Source organism: Leishmania mexicana, chromosome 14 (genome assembly GCF_000234665.1).
Source record: "Leishmania mexicana MHOM/GT/2001/U1103 complete genome, chromosome 14".
NCBI lineage: Eukaryota > Euglenozoa > Kinetoplastea > Trypanosomatida > Trypanosomatidae > Leishmania > Leishmania mexicana.
The window spans coordinates 392,656-411,243 of NC_018318.1; the positions used below are offsets into that span (position 1 = coordinate 392,656).

The window sequence follows — 18,588 nt, forward strand, 5'->3', positions numbered from 1 at the left end:
TCTCGACTCGAGTGGGGGGGGGGGAGGGTGTCCGCTGAGAAATGCGAAGGGACAATGAAACGAAAGTTAGGCAGTGAGGAACCAACTAGAAACGCTCCTTGTACGAGAGCGATGTACGTATACACAGAGAGGGGGTGAGGCGCACGAGCGTGCGTGGGTGCGTGGGTGGCGCTGGTGCTACGCAACGGTTCGAAGAAGGGGAAGAGCGGAGGCAGCACCGAAACAAGGGCAGGCAAAAACAAGGCGGGGAACTATGCGGTGGCGGATCGAGACGATGGCAGCGCTGCAGAGCTGCAAGACGGAGAGACGCCTCGAGAGGACGACAGGGAGAGAGGCAGCAGCGTGAGTCGAGAGAGAGAGAGGGGTGGGGGGGAGGGAGGGGGAGGGGGAGAAGGAGCTCGCACAACGGAGATCGTTGCTTTTGGCGGCGCCGCACTGAAGACGAACAAAAAAAGGGAAACAGACACAAGCTGACGTGTGGTTGCTTGCAGACAATCACGAAAGCCGAGCACAGGGGAGCCGACACCGGGGGGGGGCGGAGCGGAGGGGAGGGGAGGGGAGGGATGGCGCGCACGGAGCGAACCCCAGCAGGAGGAATAGAAACAAGTCCAAAAAAAAACTGAGAGTCAAGAGAGGGTTTAGCCCTTTAAGTCTGTGAAGGATGCGTGCGAGGGGAATGCGTATAAAATACGGAGCGAAGAGGTGGACCGCGTGTGGCTGTGGAGGCGCGTAGAAGGCGGAGTGGGTGGGAGAGAGGGGGGAGGGAGGGCGAAAAGGGGCCACAGCAAAAGGGTGCAAACGGGGACGCGCACAAACACGAGGCAGCAGACACGTGGCGGGCGCCTTTCCCTTGGTTCAGCTTCGTTTGGTTGCTTTTTTTTATAGGTGAAGGCGCGGAGCGTGAGAGCGGAGGTGAGAGGCAGCTGCGCCAGTGTGCATGTGGGGCAAGACGAAGAGGGGTGGTGGTGAGAGGAGGGAAAATGCCAGAGAGAGGGAGGAGAGGCCTGAAGGATGTGGTGCGCACTTGCTCATCCGGGCGTGGCAATGCCCTCCTGCACAAGTGTGGCATATGCCATGGAACGGGAGAACGGCGGCAACCTGAAAAGCACGCGCCACCTTCACCGCGGCATCTCAGGGCCCAGTGCCAACTCTTTGTGAGGATGGCAAGGGCCTGCCCCCCCGCCTGCCCTGGGGTGCGGCTACGGGCTCTTGGTGTCCGCGGAGAGGTCTAGGCTATAGCACTGCACCGAAGAAACTTGCGGTGATGATTATGCTTGTGCGTGCACATTCTGTCCTTCGGCTTTGGCTCCGGGCGCCGTGGTGCTGACCGTAATTGAGGACCGAACCGGCGCCATAGGTCGTGGCAGCGCAGCGGGCTGAGTGACGCCACACGGTGTTGGTCGACCTGGGTCCTTGACGCAGCCGTGGTGCAACCAAGGTAGACGAGCTGTGGTTCGTGCACGCGCATCTTTGTTGACGTGCTCACGATGGTACGGATACGTTGAAGAACAAGGAAAACCTTCCCTTTCTCTGAGGGAGCCGTGCAGCCCCCTCTCCCCTCCCCCACTCGCCTCATCCCTGCCAATGTTGAAGCATCCCTGGTGGTGTCAGGGCCAACACGTCAAGCCCGTCGTGCCGTGATTGAGCCAAAGGGAAAGGTGGTGGTGGTGGGGTGGAGGGTAGAAGACTGAAGAACAAGGTGTGAAGCTGGCGATCCAGCAGCAGCGCAAGCGTCCACGCCAATGGTGACGCGTATTGCGCACACATTGGTATTATAACATCGCCCTTGCTTCCCTCCTCCCCTTCCCTTGGTCATCCCTCCTCTCTACACCACAGCACCTGAAAAGGATGGGGCGGTTGGGTAGCCCGCGAAGGTCTGTAGCAGCGGCACCACCGAGCTCGTGATCAAGCAGAGCGGTAACCCAGCGAGCAAGCCTGCGACGCCTTCTCGGCGCCATACCTGCACGGCGCAGTCCCATCCATTCGCATAGCGGCATCCGCGGCGCGCAGTCGCGGGAGTCTTGGTCTGGTCATCGCCTCCGTTGCAGACACTCCCCGCATCTGGAACAGGCAGCAACGCCATGCGCTGTCGAAGAACGACAAACGGACGCTGCAGGGCGTTGACAGATCCGGCAACCGCCAGCAGCACTCCCAAAGCAAAGAGGCGGTGCTGCCCAAGACGCACTAGCGTCAACGGTGCCGACGCTGCACCAGCGGTCGAGGCGTTTATCATCGCCCATTGCTGCATCCACCGCGACGCCGGCTTCACCACCGTCCACGCGAGCCCAAGTGACACGGCACGGCTGGCGAGATCGACGTCGAGTCCGTTCAAGAGAAGGCTACGAATTCCCATCTGGCGGAGAATGCATCCCCAAACCTCGGTAGCGCTCGTGTATCGGTGTTGCCGCCGCTGCTGCTGCTCCTCCCGCTGCTGTGCAGGCTGCGGGGAAGGTTCGCAGACGGGCAGGGACGTGGCCGCCATGTAGTTTACTCGAATCGTCGTCCGTACTGCGCGCAGCGGCCACGAGAGAAGACTCATGACGAGCGTGAGTGCCACTGTCCGCGACAGCCCGGCCCACCACAACGCCGCCGCACCACCAGCTCCGCTGTTTGGGCTGGGCAACGGCGGACCAAGGCGGTTCATCAGGCTGCGCATGGCTGCAAACAGCAGCGCCTCCTCGACAAAGGTCGCCAGCACAAAGCCGACCTCCGCCTTACCGCCACGCAAGAAGCCACATATGCCCCTTTCCTCCTTGTAGAGATGACGCAGCCACCCAAAGGCACTGGTACGTGTCGACTGCTGCGACGGCGACTTGTCAGCAGCGACACCCGCGTTCGATGTGCTGGCGCGCGTCGCTTCCTTGCGCAGCTCTCCCTCCACGGCTGCCAAGCAATCCAGCCGAAGCAGCGCAACCTTGACCACAAAGCTAGCTGATGCCGTGGCTACCGAGTTGCCCAGCACCGCAAGCGCCGACGTGATGTCCTCCACCGTGACGCTGCTGCTCACCGGCACGCCTTCCTCCTCCAGGAAAGCGTTGATGCTCGACTCTGTCCGCCGACGGTGCTCCTCATCATCGAAGTCGTCCTCCGCATCGCCTCGTCGCCGCACAGGGTAATCCGTCGTCGCTGCGGACATGTGGAGCTATGGTTGCGTAAACCTGGTGTTACTGTGAGATCCGATTCGTGCCTGTTACAGCCACTCGCGTTTGTGTGCGTGCACATCGTGTGCCCTCAACGCAGCAGCATGAGGAAAAGCAGTATGGAAAACAAAAAAGAAGGGGTGGCAGGGGAGGAGGGAGGTGCGCAAAGACATATCACCGGCACAAGAGACGCAACTCGAGCCGCAGCCAGAGCTGCTAGAACTACAGCAGGCGTGAGCAAGCTTGTCGACGTGTGTGTGTGTGTGTGTGTGTGTGTGTGTGTGTGTGTGCGTGTGTGCGGCACGCCTTTTTTCCACAGCAGTGGAACGTGCTTAGGTGTGCGAGTGCAGCTGCCTCCACGGCCACTCCGCGCTGTTTCGTGCGCATTCGATCACATCTCCTGCTCCTTCTCCCTACTTTTTCAGCCCTTCGCCTCCTTACGAGAAGCCTAGTCGAACCCTAGCAGCTCGTCGAGGAAGGCCTCTGTGTCAAGGACATGCTGGCGGGCACCGCCGCCATCACCGTTTGTCAGCACAGCCTCCCCAGTTGGAGAGGTGTTCTTTCCAGCACCCACGTCACTGTCGCAGCCGAACCTCGACCTCCGCCCTTCGCCCCATAGCGCCAGCAGGGTTGCCCGCTCAGCGGGCGACAGAACGACACCCTTCTCCTGGAGTATTCGCCTCACGTCCGAGTACAACTTTGGTGAATGCACCGCCGGCGCACATTGTAGAACAGTTTCGACTAGCAGAGAAACATCACGGCTTGCAAGTGCAACACGAAGTGCGTCAGCCCAGCTGCCCACCCAGCGATCCGCTATGACGCCGCGAATAGTGTGACGCCTCCGCGACCAATCTAGTGGTAGCGCTGTACCAGGGGTCACGGCTGCGTGTCGCGCATCCGTCGCCAGCGTGGAAGGCGCGGCAGGAGACGCGTCCGCTGCGGCTATGAGCACCGCAGTGGCCACCTTAGCCGCGACCATGGTTGGTGACTGATAAGATGTGGAAGACAAGGTGGCCACTGGAGAAGTTGCCTTGACTGACGTATGCAGCATCGCGTTCAACAGCTTGTACGTCATTATCTCCGTCGGATCCACAGCATCACCTACGCGGCACCGCCACACGGCCCACAAGTCCAGAACGGCCCTGTTCTGTGATGGGCAGTGACGCAGGGCGTACGCGACCTGCGACACCACGAAGCCATCCAGGTAGGCGTCCGGGATCTCGTGGAAGCACGCCAGCGCCTCCGCCCAACGCCCGGCCAACGCGAGGAGGACGACAATGCGTCCAAGTGCGCGACTCAGCGACACCAACGGCGATGCAGGCCTTGACGGTCGGGGGCCGGTGTGCAATAGTTCAGACCTCGTCTCTGGAATGACAGCGTTGTCGGATGGAGATGCACACACCGCGTGGTGCCAATACCGTCGGGCAAAGTTCCACAGAGCCAAGGCTCCTTGCCACGATGCGCCAGAAGGCTGGACCACCTCGCACGCAACGAGGCCCTTGCCAAGTCGGTGAAGAAACGAGAATGGATCTACCGGCAGGGGCGTGGACGTTGACGAGCGACAGCGAGAAGGGCCCTTCACCGCCTCGAGCACCCAGTCCTGTGTGTCTACACTCAAACTATCCGTGCCCACCATGTCAGGAAGACCTTCACGAGAGTTGTGACTCAAGCAGAGCCGCAATGCTGTGGTCCAGTCGCCTTGCGCCGTGGCATCGTCGATGCGTTGCAGCAGCCGCTTCAGTGAAAGCCCAGCTGCCTGGGTCGTTGGCTGGTCCAGGCTGGCAAGGCGTGACTGCGCTGGTAGTGAGCGCATAGCCAGCCGCAGTGCTTCCCAGGTGCCACCAAGGCCCTCAGTCTCCACAATCTGCTCATGCCACATGCGGAAGGTCTCTAACGCGTCTCCACCGTTCTCTGGCGCGGCGGGGCTGCAGTGGCCGCGAAGACGTTGTAAGGTACGCGCTGCGTTGCTGAATACCGTCCGCAGGCGCATATGACCTTGCCCATCTGCTCCTTCACCATCATCCCTTCGGACGTCATCCGCCGTTGAGGAAGAGCCCAAGAGAATGGACTGGACGACCTCGCTCATCAACGCGCACACCGACGGCGATAGCAGCGGTGGCTGCTCCTGATTCCTTTCCCACCACGCCGCCGATGCGCTGCGACGACTGTCGCTGCTCGTTTTCTTTCGCTTGCCGTCGCAGACCGTGGTAAGCTCCTCCTTCAACAGACGCTGCCACTCGTCAGATGTGCTGTGCGCATCAAGAAGCGCTAGCAGAAGCAGCGCCACTGTCTCTGTTATTGCGCCCATATGCTGTCCCGCTCGAGTGGCAGAATTCCAGAAGGCGAGCTTCGTCAGCTCCCCAACTGCTTCCTCCAGGAATAAACCAAGACAACGACGGTGGGCCTGCGACGGACTCTTGCTCGGGTCGGTGCACTCGTTGCAGCACCACAACCATTGCCCGAAAAGATGTCGCCATACGCGCAAGGGCGGCGCAGGGTTCTCCGGGTCCATCTGCCCAATTTTGACCTCTCTCGGGGGAGCGGTGGCACTGCTGTTCATCATCTCTAAAAGAAGCAGCATGTCGCGCGTTCGCATCGTATCGCGCTCCACAACGTGTGTAAAAAGAGCGAGCAACAACGCCAACCGTGGCGATGACGGCGGCGAGACAGCCTGCATGGTGCGCCGCCACACATGCCACGCAGCCGCGCCGTGGCCGCACCACAACAGCAGCCAAACAGACACCTCCTGCAGCGATACAAGCATGAAAGGAATCATCGCGCAATCGTCGGCGTCCTCAGCGGCTGTCAGCGCACTGGCTCTGCGGAGATGCAAACCACTTGCTGGCGAAGCGGGCCGTGACGCTTGCGCATGTTGGGTGGCGGTGGGGTTTTCTTGCTCGTGGCAGCGAAGCACTTCCAGCGCTTCGCACCACGCCCCGGTGCCAATGAGCTGACACAGTCGCCAGTGCAGCGGCGACATGGCAGAGTGCGCGTCACTGGTACTGGTGTGTAGCAGCAGTGAGGCGCACGGGGGTTCTGGACGCATACAAGCGGCGTAACTCGCAGCTAGTGGAGCATCGGCGCCGGATGCACTGCGTGACGTGGCGGCCTCGATACGCTCGGTGCTCGACTCTCCTGACGTCATGGCACCGTGACGTCGTCGCCCTCGGTGACGGAAACGGCCCTGCGCTCTCCACACACTTGACTTCACTGGTGCGACGAACTGTGTTACCACGTGTGCATCTACACTATGTGCGCCACTGCGCGAGGTGGCCGGCATTCGGCCCGAATTGCTCTCGCCGTGAATGTTCAAGTGACCTGCGGGGGCCGGTGGTGACGGCGGAGCGGCAGGTGGTGGCAGAGACGACACCCACCGTCTCGGGGTGCGCAGTGCTATGTTGACAACATCTTTCCTTTGTAGGTCACTGCGCTGGAGCCCAAACACCTTTGCCTGTGAAGACAGCAGAAGGCGTCGCCGAAATGGCAGCGCGCCACCCATGCAACGACGGCTGATGCTCTGCGCACTGCAAAGACGTTCGGACGTTCCACCATGGAAGAAGCACGTTGCCCGTGAGCTTCTCATGGCACCACTTCACAGCAGAAAGAACACAACATGCGATAAGAAGCCGAGGGGGGCTTTCTCCAACAAGCGTCGCTTGTGTACGCTTGGGTGCAGCGAACCTCCGACGGTTGCGTGTACGTCCGTGCCATGGAGACGCTGCAAGGGGAAGGGCGTAATGCGCCGACTATCACGGGGGACGCAGGCGTGTAAAGGCGCGTGCCAGGCACAGATGCGCCAGAAAAAGTAGAAAAGGAAATAGGAATATGAGAGAGAGAAAGACAACACAAGCGAAGGACGTGGTCCGATGGAGCATGGGAAAGCCATATGTGTTGATGGTGTGTGTAGGGGGAGGGGGCGGCGGAGGGGGTTTGTGCCACAAAAGGAGATACCCCGAAGTATTCTGTGTCCCGGTTGCTGGAGAGAGGGAGGTGGCACCCGGTGAGCAGCACAACTTTCCCACCGTGTGCCAGCGAGCACACACACACACACATACGCAGCAGGCCTTCACGGGGGGCCTGTAGTCTACATGCGCGCGAAGGAGCACCACATAATGCACGTGCACACCTCTCTATCAGCCCACTCTGGCGAATCCCTTGTGTGTGCACGTGTGTGTGTGTATGCGTGTGTTGAGAGGTATCGCTCTCACCCTGAAAGCGACAAGCACGAAAGCTTTGCCTTTCATCGCCGTATTTCTATTCGTTCGCGCCGCCGCAGGCTAAGCGGCGCCGGTACGCAACAATAGCGCCATCGTCACCAGGGAAGCGGGAGGAGGATGCTGGCAAAGGCCCGAAGCACACATGAGCACGACAGCAGCAGAGGCTGACAGTACAAGGAGCGCAGCACAACAGACAAAAGACACACACACAGAGGGAGAGAACTATAATACATGTGAAAAAGATAGAGGGAGGGACGAGAACGCGCGTACACACAGACAGACACACGAGCCCCCTCGAACACCAACGCCAAGGCAGGCAGACGTATACCCCATACAGAGTGGGGGTACGACGGGCATCAGCACTGCGCATTCGTGCGGGCTTGTGCTTTTTTTTTGGGGGGGGGGAGGGCGTGTCTGTGTGCGCGTCAGCTGTCAGGCTCAGCGGAAAGAAACATTGAAGGAGACCCAGCACCACCACAACAGCAGCAGCAGCAGCAACACAGGGGAAACGCGGCAAACAAAAGGAGCGAGTACGAGCACAAACACCCACGCGAGCGCACCCGTGGCCTGGCGCGATCCGCCTCCCGAGGGGAGGGAAAGGAGGGGAGCGGGTGGGGGGTGGGGCACCGGCTCCAATCCGTGACCCGCACGACAACGCATCTGCATAGACCTCCAACATCGGCCAACCCGCACGGGCAAATTGTCTAACCTGTCCATTCCCCTCCCGCGCCCTTTCGCTTTTTTTTTCTAACCACTGGCTTGGCACCGTCATGTCACATCCGCGATGGCATCGACGAGAGCGCCGCTTCCGCGCCGATCGTCTGCGTGAGGTTTGCCTTGCGGTACGTCTTGAGGGACGGCAGGTTATTCTCTGTCAGGTCCAGCCCAGCACCCTTGCGTGCCTCCGACGTTGCCAAGCCAGTCGACCACGGTGCGTGCACTGGCATGGACCACTTGGTGCGCGTGTGCCACGTGCGGAACGGGTGTCGGTTGTTTCGAATCGGCCCCTTGTCGTACGGGTCAGGGATCCACTCCACGTCACCCCCGATGTGCAGGTGATCCGGCTTGCCAGCGCGGAAAGGGCCATAGGTCTTGCGCGGCTTTCTCTCCGGCTCCCCCTGCGGCATCCACTTGGGGTAGTCGTGCTTCACGGGGCCGGTGCGGAAGTGCCAGATGCGGCCGCGGTTCGGCTTGTCGTTGTACGGGTCAGGAATGTGCTCGGCAGCGCCGCCGAGGTAGTCGCAGGGCCCGCCAGCCTTCATGGCACCCATCCGCAGTGACGTCCCCGTGTCATCGCCGTCACCTTCCGGCATGTACGGGTACTTGGAGAAGAGGCCGCGCTTCAGAGGGTCTTTGCGGGTAAACATGGCCGTCTGGCGAGGCACATTGTTCGGCTTCACAGGACGGCCAGGATCCGTGTCGAGCGGCAGGTGCCCCATGCCGCCCATGTCTGTCCCTCGCCCCAGCGCAAAATCCATGCGGTCGCCAGCGCTGCGGTCGTTGACGTGCTGCGGCTCAATTGGCGCCGCGTACGGACCGCCGCCTGCGTACTCATATTGAAACTGGCCGCCGGCGCGGAGATCGTGGAATGGGGCACTCTCGCGTGTGATGTGATCCTGCTCGCAGTCGTAGAGGTGATGCCAGTTGGTCCAGTGCCGTCGGTTGTCCCAGTTCTTGGGACGGAGGTTGTGAATCGTCTCCAGGCGGCCCTCCGTCATTATGCTGAAGCGCTTCTAGTTTTGGGTATTGCTAGGCGAGGCAGTGCGCTTATCTCGCGGAGCGCCGTCGGAAACACTCGGCTCGGCACCGGAAGTGCAGGGAGCGAGACGGCGAGACACAAATCGCCAGCCCCACACAAAAAGGCGGAGACGGGGAGGAGGGGGGGGGCGAGGGCGAGCAAGACCCGAGGAGCACGTGTGCGGAAGGAAGTAATCTTCCTACGGAATGGCGTACGCGTGTGCGTAGATGCGGCGGTGGTTCGGCGAGATGGGGAAAGGGTTAGGGAAGGGCAAGAGGAAGTGGCGGAGGGCGGGGGACAGGCAACGTGTGCGCGAAGAAGACGGAGAGGGGCAAGCACAAGCGAGTGCCGCCGCACGGCAACAAAAAAAAAGCTTTGCGAATCCTTCACCACTGGAGCGCCTCGGCCAAGCTCTCCTCGTGCAGATACACGTACGCAACAAAAAGAAAAACCCCGTGCACACGCTATCCATTCACCCGTCAGCGTTTGTTTGTTTGTTTGTTTTCCTCCTCCTCCCTTGGCTGCTAGCTGCGGGTCCAGAAGCTCCTCGACACCCACGCGAGACACACACGCAACGATATAAAAGACGCACCGCCTGTGAACCACGAGGGTCACGGAAGTGTCCGTTTCAAGGAAAGCCCCAGTACTCCCTCACACAGATCAGTGAGATGCAGAGGTGACGCTCTTCGCCCCCCCTCCTCCTCCTCGTGGAGCAGCCACTTGTTTCCCCGCTTCGCCTCGCATCTGGTCTCACCGAAACCCTCTGCGCTCTTGTTGGAAGTGCCCCACCATCGGCTGGCCTGCCCCGAGTGCCGGCGCCGAGCGAGGCTCGCTAGATCCGTGTGCGATACCCCGCATCGCCATCGCGTCAGCCGGCGCGGCAAGCGGGGTGTACTCCTTCACTGTGATGCCAAACTTCTTCTCAAACGCGAACTCCGCGAACTGGTAAATGTAGTCCTGGAAAACGTCGCCGATAACGCCGTCGTGCAGGCAGAAATACGGCATCTGCGCATCGTGCAGCGGGCGAGAGACGGACACGTACTCCGTCTGCCCGCTGATCATCTGCATGCGACGATAGCGGTCCAGCTCGATGCTAAAGTAGTCGAGCGTCTTTGTCGCCACCCGCGTTGCATGTCGCTTCACATCGCAGTTTGACCAATGCGCCATGCGGCGCTGATCGAACTTTCCGTAGTACTCGATTGCGTACGCGGTACCAGAGCCGAAAATGCCCAACACCTTCTCCCCCATGGACGCCAGCTGTGAGTCACTTGGCGGTTTGCCCGTGTACAGGGTGTTGTGTAGACACAACGCGGAGCACAGGGATGGCAAGCATTGGCTGAGTGCACGATGCACCCAAATCGCCTTCATCTTGGGGAAGACGGTGTTGACAGCGTCGGGGCTGAGGATGGCGAATGGGCTGTACAGCAGCCACTGCGGGCGAAGCAACACATTCTTTGTGCCGTAGGTTTGCAGCTCCATCACATTGTCGATGGGTTCGAACTCCCGTGTCACAGGCTCGGAGAAGTGTCCGCACTTCCGGTACCACTGAAGTAGTTCCATCACACGACGCACCTCAGTGTACACCGGCAGCTGGTCCTCCTCCAGGCACTCAAGCAGGTACTCGTCGAGTCCGTGAAGCAGACCCCACGCGTACGACTGCGGCGTCATGAGATGCAGGGTAAGGTCATCGTCGACTTGGTCCTCCTGCGGCACCCGAACGCACAGGAAGTCTGGGTGCAGATACGAAAAGCCGCGGAACTTTTTGCGAAACGCGTCACGGCGCTCGAGGTCGAGCAGGAGGGACGGAGACAAGGTGTCGCACTGACGCGGCGTTAGGAACAAGCCCGAGCGGGCCAGCACATGTGCAGCCATGTGACCGTTCGAGCGAGGCAGGCCCATCACCACGATTGGGTTGTCGACTGCAGGCTCCTTTGCGATTTCACCACCATTCAGCCGGTACACTTCCTCGACGGCGAGCCGCTGAGCCAAGGCGTTGGTTAGCCGCGAGCGCAGCAGCTGACTACCATGCTTTGTGGTGCCCGTCTTGTCTCGGCAGGCACGACACAGCTTTTTCCACCAGCGCGCGTGCGGCAGGCCTGCCTCGGACGGCACTGCCACATTCGCTGCGGCGCACGCGTCCATGACGACAGCCTCAAATTCAAAGCTCTCCTGCGCGGCGCGCGAGGTGAATATGTCGAGGAGGCGAGCCGGCCACGATCCGCCGCGGACCACGTCGCGCACCCCCGCCATCGACTTTAGTCCAATCATGGTCTTTTGCAACTTGGCTCGCGGAAAGGGAGGTAGAAAGGGGGAGTGGTGTGGCAGTGTGGGAGGGATTGCGTGTGCATGCGGAGTGCTGCGGCCCGCACTACGGCAAGGGTATCGACAGGGACACACGCACGCACATGCGCGCACCCAAGAGAATAAAACAAATGGTGCGCGAGAGAGAGGGGGGGGGGGCAACCCTGCAAGTCTTCTGCGCAGCTGCCTCTCTCTCCCACTGGCACCAACGAAGGGTGTTGCCGCAGCATTGTTGATTCGGTCAACATAAAAAAAAAACGTAACGGTACGAGCACACGCACAGAAAGGAAAGGAGATGGTAAAGGGAGAGCGAGTGAAGGATAGCTTGTACGCGCTGGTGAGCAAAATATGCTCGCATAGGCATCGGCGCATACAAATTAGAGTGACAGCGGAGACAGCTATAGGGAAGAGAAAGGCTAGGTCGATGCGTTCCGACTCCACCGACGTATGCTCCCACAGAAGCGCGCGCACACACACACACCTCCACACTTGCCCTCATGTTGAAGCGCCCTGTCCATACTTAGGGGAGAACGCTGAGGGCAGAGGCTGCCTCTCGTCGCACGCCCTGTCCCATCCTGTTCCCTCCCTCCTTCGTGCTTCTTCGTCATACCCACCCCCCTGGAAAGCGCACACCCGCCACGAGATCGGATCGATCGCTACCACTGGCAAGCCGAGATGACATCATGTGCACTAGTGCCTCGGGTAGCCTCTACCTCTCCTGCTTCTTTTATCGGTTCTGCCGCCGTTGCTGCTGCTTTTTTTTTCTTGTGAGGGTTTGGCCTCTTCTGACAGCGCAGGACAACATTCGGCACATCGTTGCACTTCTTCCTGCAGCGCAAACCTGTGAAACGGACAGAGTGACACCGAAGAGCAGAAAAAGGGCGAGAGAAGGATGCAGCTTGACTCTCGCCAGAGTCACCAGCGTAGCGCACCTCGCAAACAAGCAAGCAAAAGCGTTGGTTTCCCCGTTGCCCTCCTTCTGCTCCCCCTCCGCTATCTTACGCCGCACGCGTACACGGGGGTATTGCCGGCGCGATCACGGTACACACGCGCAAGCGCATTACACCGTCGCGCAAACAACAATGAAAAAAACACCAGAGAGCGCGAGTTGCTCGTGGTTTATTGTTCTTCTCCCCCCCTCTCCACGCGGAGCCGGCGTGGCACTCACGACAGCAAAGGCAGGAAAAGGGAAAACGACGGCAGAGAAGCAACATGACACGCTTAGGCATACACGCCCACACACCCACGGGGAGTACAAGAAAAAAACGAAAAGGGTGGGACGACAGGCCGTCTTTAATGGTAGGAGAAGGGAAAAAAAATAGAGGGGCGTGCAGGAACTAGGGTGATCGAGTCGGTATGGTTCAGCGCGACGGGTAATGGTTGCGCTGCTAATATGCGGACGCTTGTACAGAGGGAGGGAGGGGGAGCAGAGAGAAGGCACTGCACACGGCGCCGAAAAACAATAACAGTAAGGGTGCTTGGCCCCATGCCTGTGGCTTTCGATTTGTCGTCTCTCTTGTGCGCTTTTGGCTGCCGTGTTTGTTGGGGTTCTCGCTCATACCGGCATACGGCAACAACTGACCTCCTCCTACCGTGCTGCACAAACGGTGTTCAGGTATCGTTGCGCTACAGCTTCGCGCATCCGGGCCGCTTCCCTTTTCCCTTTCCCTTACTTCCCGCGAGCGTGTCCAAGTTTGTTGGCGGTTGTATACCTGAGCAACAAGAGACGACATTCTTCTCTCCACACCACCCTTCTTTACCTTTTTTTCTTGCCGGTTTACGAGGAGCACCACCGCACTATGCACAGCTGCATGAATGCCGCTTTCCTGCCCGTGAAAAGTGCTCCCCAGGAGTTTTACACACACACATACGCACACGCACACGCACCATCCTCCCCCATGGCTAGTCCCCTATGACTGCTATTGTGCGAAGCGTGCGGACTCTGAAAAGGAGGAGACAACTGTCTGCGTGTACTGACGCTGCAGTGAGAATAGCGTCGCCAAAGCCAGCGCTGAGCCTAGCACAAGCACTAGCAGCGTTGGGCCGCGTGTATCATCGTAGCGCATCGGCTCGCGCATATAGATCTTGTTGGCACGATCGCGAAAGATAAACAGCGAGTACACCATGAACACAATCGAGACTGGGAGCAACACCAGGCCAGCTAGCTCTGCACCGTTGTTAGTGGAATCGCTAAAGTTCAACAGTGTGAGAGACATCAAGCCAATCATCACGGAAATAGACAGCCACTTCAAGAACGTGCGCTCATTTGCGAAGAAGGTCTTAGGATCGATCTTCTGGGGTACGCAAATACGCTTGTCGTTCACGGAGCCGGTGAGGTTGCGACCGCCCGGGCCCTGGAGGCTCTCGTACTTGTCATCCCCTTCGTCTTGACCCTCAGCCCACGGCTTCAAGGAGCCGCCCACACAGCAGAGGTAGGAAAGACCTCGGTTCGCAGCGTCCATGGTTGCTCAACACGTCGATAGAAGACGAAAAAAAAGGAAGAAAATGCTGAAAGTGCTAGGAAGCTTATAAATTCAGATCACCTATGCGCGAAAAGTGGCAGATATACAGGTGTAAAAGAGGGCTGCGTGAACAGGTAGCATTGTTTGCAAAGCAGGTGCGGGGTAACACGCCGCGTGCAGAAAAGGGCAACGGAGGGAACGAGAAAAGATGTCGAAAAGAGTAAAGAGGGAGCACTTTGTAAGATTCTGTCGTTTGCCGCTGTGCACAATTTGTTTCACAACCACCACTTGGAAGACGTTAAGACGCGTGGGCTGATATTGCAGCCATCACTTGAGCCGAACCTTGGCTGTGTCGGTGGAACAGTGCGTAGCACCGTTTGCGATGCAACATCGCTTTGCCCTCTTCGTTCTCTTTGTTTTCCCCTTTTTTGTTTAATCCATGCACTACAAGGGTGTATCTGCACGTAAAGGAGGTGCACACGCTCATATAAAGATCGAGCGGCAGGCAAAGCCGACGATGTAAATGGACTCCATTTCCACAGCGTAAAGCGCCGAGTTCTACGGAAAAAAAGTAAGAGAAGGGGAACGGGGTCGCTCACTTTCAAAGCAGCAATGAGAATGCTATCGTCGCCGGCTGTAATAATAAATAAATAGCGGCTATTCGGGCTCCCTTCCAACATTGGATGGCTGGGGGTATGTGTCCGTGCTCGGGATCAGTACAGATTGCGTAGGGTTATGCGCCGCTAGGTAGTTTGTGGTGAACACACCAGCAGCGACGACGAGGCGCCACAGCATCGTCCAGGCCAAGTATCGCTGCAGCGGCAGTTGCCAATAAAGGGCATTATCAAGCCCATTTATGCCAAGGCTGATAAGGTGCAGTGACACAACTACCAGCGTGCCGGGAAAAATGAGAGAGTACAAAACAAACGGTACAAGCTTTCTATCACCCTGGTTGCCGCAGACCACCGACAGAGGCCATGGCAAAGAGCGCAATACAGACAGCTTCATTGGTGGGCTTTGACCCAGAGCAATGGAGCGCGTAATTTGGGTGCTGTTAGAAAACGTGATGCCGGCTATGAAGAGTGTAAAGCTAAAAACGTTCACAAAAAAATTCGCTGTAGCGAGAACTGCTGGTGCGCTACTGTTTTCCACAATTGACTTCTCCATAAAGTAGTTTGCGGCAAGCGTTAGCGAAGTCATCACACTAAAAGGCACAGCAAACGTAGGTCGCAAAAACACCTGTGAAAACGAATCTGTTTCTGGGAGAAGCTGAAGCTCCATGGCTCCTTTAAGTGATATTTGGCTGCCGATTAGTGTACAGAACAAACAGCATTTGATACCGATGGATGTCAAGCGCTTTCGTGGGTGTGAGTGCAAAAACCACAGACGTCAATGACTGTAAAGCATTCCTGGAGCCAATAGTGACGTGGAAGGTTTTTCCTTTTTCATTTAGAAGAGGCACATAAGCACAAAACAGGACACAGACGCAGGAAAGCGGGTAGTAGAGGGGAAAAGTCGCTACGCAGAGCTACAGCAGAAACACCATAGCACGCGGAAGTCCTTGTACCTACTTGATCATGGTCAAAACACGAAGCGGGGGTGCACTTCATCTTTGCAAAGTGCAACCACACACCGTGCCAGCTCATTTTCACATTCATATGTGCTCGAAAGTTTCCTTTTGGCGTTTCTTTCGATTTTTTTGCTGGAAAAGATGCGGAGAGTGGGTGATAAAGGCTGGTCGGCGTACAGCAAGTAAGCAAACATTGCAGCTAAAGGGGTTTGTCATTCAGTATGTCAGGCAATCATCAAGCCGAAAAAAAAAATAAGTGGCACTCTACTTCGCTTCCAAGAAATAACAACCTTATCTTCTCAGGCGCAGGTATACTAGGGAAAAAAAGGAACATCTCTTTTCTGAAATGAAAAGGAGGAAGCAGTAAAAGAAAGAGTGTTGTTATGGAGCTTCTTGCATTTAGTCGCAACAAGGGCAAAGATACAGGCGGTGCCCCAAAAGTTTCATCATTTTCCATAAGCAGGCACAACAAAGCGCTGGAACAGTACTACCACACAGTATTTGCAGTAACGTAGTCTGCATCAGGATCGCAGGGGGAGCACGGGCAGTCAAGTGAACATGTAGCCTTCAGTTCCGCTTTCCCTTCAGCAACGGTCAGCTTCAAATCAATGTACAAGATGTAAAGAGGCTCACTAGCACCGAAGTCACAGGCTGCGAAAATTAGATCACGCGATTCCTTTCACAGTTTATCCGTCCCATACTTAGTGAGCACCTATGATTGAAGCAGGAGCTCTTCAGGCGCAGCGTGATGTCGAGTTGATTAGATGAAACCCCGATTCCGCAATAGTAGCATAAAAATGCGTTACAGATGGCAACAGATAATGCTCCCGTTGCTTATATACATATATATATGTATATCTTGAATCACTTAATACGTGTCAAACAAATCTGCAAAGTCGCCCACAACTTCCGGATTTGCGTCGCTCATGCTTGCCTCCAGACACCCCATGTGACTGATGGAGGGTTTAGATACGACTGCCTAGTCCGCACTGACGTTGATAAACTGGAATGGGCTCGCACTTCCCACACTGAATACAACGATCGCAAAGGCGCGGTCATCGTCTGTTGCTACCATTCAAGAGAGTCGAGTTTCTTCATACTCACAGAACATCCGTCCACGATATGACAGTCCGTTTCACATGTGCCCACGTCTTCGTCAGGTAAACTGTTACGGGGAATCCTCGCTATAATTGTAGCGCAGTGATCTTTGGTTTTGCCGTGCGATTCACAATGATGAGTCATTCATGTTTCCGAGAAGGAAGCAATACCACACTTTGAACAGGCACAATGCGAAGTTTTGTCATCACCGCAGCAATAAGCACCACGCGGACTCTTGATGGCAACAACGCGTTGCGCTGTACGGTGCGCCTACTCCCTTTAAAAGAAAACAAATCAGAGAAGGAGCGGCAATTTTTGTTGCGGGAACAGCACAACGCACACGACCTGGAGCAGGCTTGCAGTTTATCGTGCCGCTGCTTTAGTCAAAAGTTGAGGGAATAGGGAAAGAAGGACAAGGCAGTTGGTTACCCCACCCCCAATCGGCACAAGTGATAAGAATAGAGGCACCCAGATTTTTGAAATGCGGGCATGAATAGGCTTTTTTCGTTTGGCAATATATGCAAAAGTGGTACGATCGGGTGAGGACGACAAAACTGTCCAATAACCAAACAGACCGCAAAGGCATATCTTACCCCGCTACACGAGTGACGCTTTTCTTTCTGAAAATGTGCTGATATATTGTTCTTTTTCGTGTGTATATACCCAGGAGCCTCTTTGTTCCATGCGCAAAAAAAAAAGCAAAGCAACAGGGGCCCTCTGGTCTTGTTGATTTTTGCATGTTAAAAAAGCGTTTCAACCGCAGCTTTTGTCAAGGACCGAGTGTCGGCCGCGTTCGGTGAAGCGTCGCCTAACAAAGAAGTGGTGACCGCCCCATACACAAGCGCCACCTGCGCTCTTTTGCAGTACCACCCCATATTCAATGCCGAAGGGCCAGCATACGGACCTGATGATAGCGGAATACCCTTAAGAAAGCTCTTGAAAAAAGCCGAAGTAGGCAACGCACCGTTGCTATCCACTTCTCCAGATTGAATGCGAGACGCCATTGCCTTTGATCGGAGAATTCGGCGTGCCGGCTCAAGCAACTCTCCAAGAGTGGCAGCACGCTCCATATAGTATACTGTTGTATCGACAAACTCCGCCACGTTAATTACAGTGTACGGTAGGTTGGCTGGAAGGTATTCAAGAGCCACTGCGCTTGGCCAGTGTTCCGCTAAAGGTATCAGCAACTCAAGCTTCGACAAAATAGCTTTCTCTGCAACGTCCTTCTCAGTGGGGAGTAGCAGTCTGTTTTGGACAAAGGCATCCACGTTTGAGTCAATGCTCTTGATGATGGCGTCCTTGTTGTAAGCAGACTCCAACTTCTGCTGCACATGCAAGTTTGTCGACTTCACAATGTGTTCGACGAGGGCAATCGGAAAGCCTCTGTTGAAAATGTGAGACAATGTTCTGTCGGTAATATCTTCCGCTCCGATGGATTTGAGCGAAACAGCGAGGGTAGCGTTCGTGAATCCGGTTGTGGGGGCATGCTTCGCCGCTTCAGACAGGATCTTGACACGAAGCTGAAAATGGGCCGGACTGAGAGCTGCGCACATCACGGTTTGAGAGAACTACAGTTGTAGCGCTTTTATTTTCGAAAACAGAAATGGCATTAGCAACACGCTCAACTGAGAGGGAAAGGGAGGTAGAGGTGCCAAAAACAACAGCACAAAAACAGAAGCACACGGGAACGATTTGTTCCGGATATGCGTACAATACTGCCATTTTGGCCTGCTAAAGTGTATGACTCCATCAGTGGTACCCGCTGTCGCGCTGGAGCACAACCGTAAGCAGAACTTTGTAGTTCACTGCTTTAAGCCAGAAATGCCCTACGTTGGAAACCTAGGCCACGTTGCCCTTTGTGTCGGCCTTTCCGGCCGTACGCTCAGCTTCCTCAGCTCATCACTCGAGCTGAACCCGGCGAGCACTCCTCTCAAGTAGTAAAAGAAGGGCGTAGGCTTTTATTGGTGCTTTTCAATGTTTCAGTTTCCTTCAGCACAACAGGAGGTCAAAATTCATTCTGCCCCTGCCCGTCGCAGGCCCCAATCGTGTGTTGCGAAGCAGC

General features: G+C 56.9%; 7 protein-coding genes across 7 annotated transcripts; all 7 read right to left on the reverse strand.

Annotated features, from left to right (window-relative positions):
- Positions 1 to 1,825: 1,825 nt before the first annotated feature.
- On the reverse strand, positions 1,826 to 3,136 carry LMXM_14_1000 (conserved hypothetical protein; the record flags this gene model as incomplete). Its single annotated transcript, XM_003873423.1, has 1 exon — positions 1,826 to 3,136. One exon carries the CDS (start codon positions 3,134 to 3,136, stop codon positions 1,826 to 1,828), a length of 1,311 nt encoding a protein of 436 aa, XP_003873472.1.
- Positions 3,137 to 3,588: 452 nt separating this feature from the next.
- Positions 3,589 to 6,639, reverse strand: LMXM_14_1010 (conserved hypothetical protein; the record flags this gene model as incomplete). The annotated part of the gene is made up of 1 exon (XM_003873424.1): positions 3,589 to 6,639. One exon carries the CDS (start codon positions 6,637 to 6,639, stop codon positions 3,589 to 3,591), a length of 3,051 nt encoding a protein of 1,016 aa, XP_003873473.1.
- Positions 6,640 to 8,130: 1,491 nt separating this feature from the next.
- LMXM_14_1020 (conserved hypothetical protein) lies at positions 8,131 to 9,075 on the reverse strand (the record flags this gene model as incomplete). The annotated part of the gene is made up of 1 exon (XM_003873425.1): positions 8,131 to 9,075. One exon carries the CDS (start codon positions 9,073 to 9,075, stop codon positions 8,131 to 8,133), a length of 945 nt encoding a protein of 314 aa, XP_003873474.1.
- A 770-nt stretch (positions 9,076 to 9,845) lies between these two features.
- On the reverse strand, positions 9,846 to 11,363 carry LMXM_14_1030 (conserved hypothetical protein; the record flags this gene model as incomplete). The annotated part of the gene is made up of 1 exon (XM_003873426.1): positions 9,846 to 11,363. The coding sequence occupies one exon, from the start codon at positions 11,361 to 11,363 to the stop codon at positions 9,846 to 9,848; it is 1,518 nt and encodes a 505-aa protein (XP_003873475.1).
- A 1,952-nt stretch (positions 11,364 to 13,315) lies between these two features.
- LMXM_14_1040 (conserved hypothetical protein) lies at positions 13,316 to 13,858 on the reverse strand (the record flags this gene model as incomplete). The annotated part of the gene is made up of 1 exon (XM_003873427.1): positions 13,316 to 13,858. The coding sequence occupies one exon, from the start codon at positions 13,856 to 13,858 to the stop codon at positions 13,316 to 13,318; it is 543 nt and encodes a 180-aa protein (XP_003873476.1).
- A 657-nt stretch (positions 13,859 to 14,515) lies between these two features.
- Positions 14,516 to 15,139, reverse strand: LMXM_14_1045 (conserved hypothetical protein; the record flags this gene model as incomplete). Its single annotated transcript, XM_003873428.1, has 1 exon — positions 14,516 to 15,139. One exon carries the CDS (start codon positions 15,137 to 15,139, stop codon positions 14,516 to 14,518), a length of 624 nt encoding a protein of 207 aa, XP_003873477.1.
- Positions 15,140 to 17,266: 2,127 nt separating this feature from the next.
- LMXM_14_1050 (conserved hypothetical protein) lies at positions 17,267 to 18,079 on the reverse strand (the record flags this gene model as incomplete). Its single annotated transcript, XM_003873429.1, has 1 exon — positions 17,267 to 18,079. The coding sequence occupies one exon, from the start codon at positions 18,077 to 18,079 to the stop codon at positions 17,267 to 17,269; it is 813 nt and encodes a 270-aa protein (XP_003873478.1).
- Between the last annotated feature and the right edge of the window lie 509 nt (positions 18,080 to 18,588).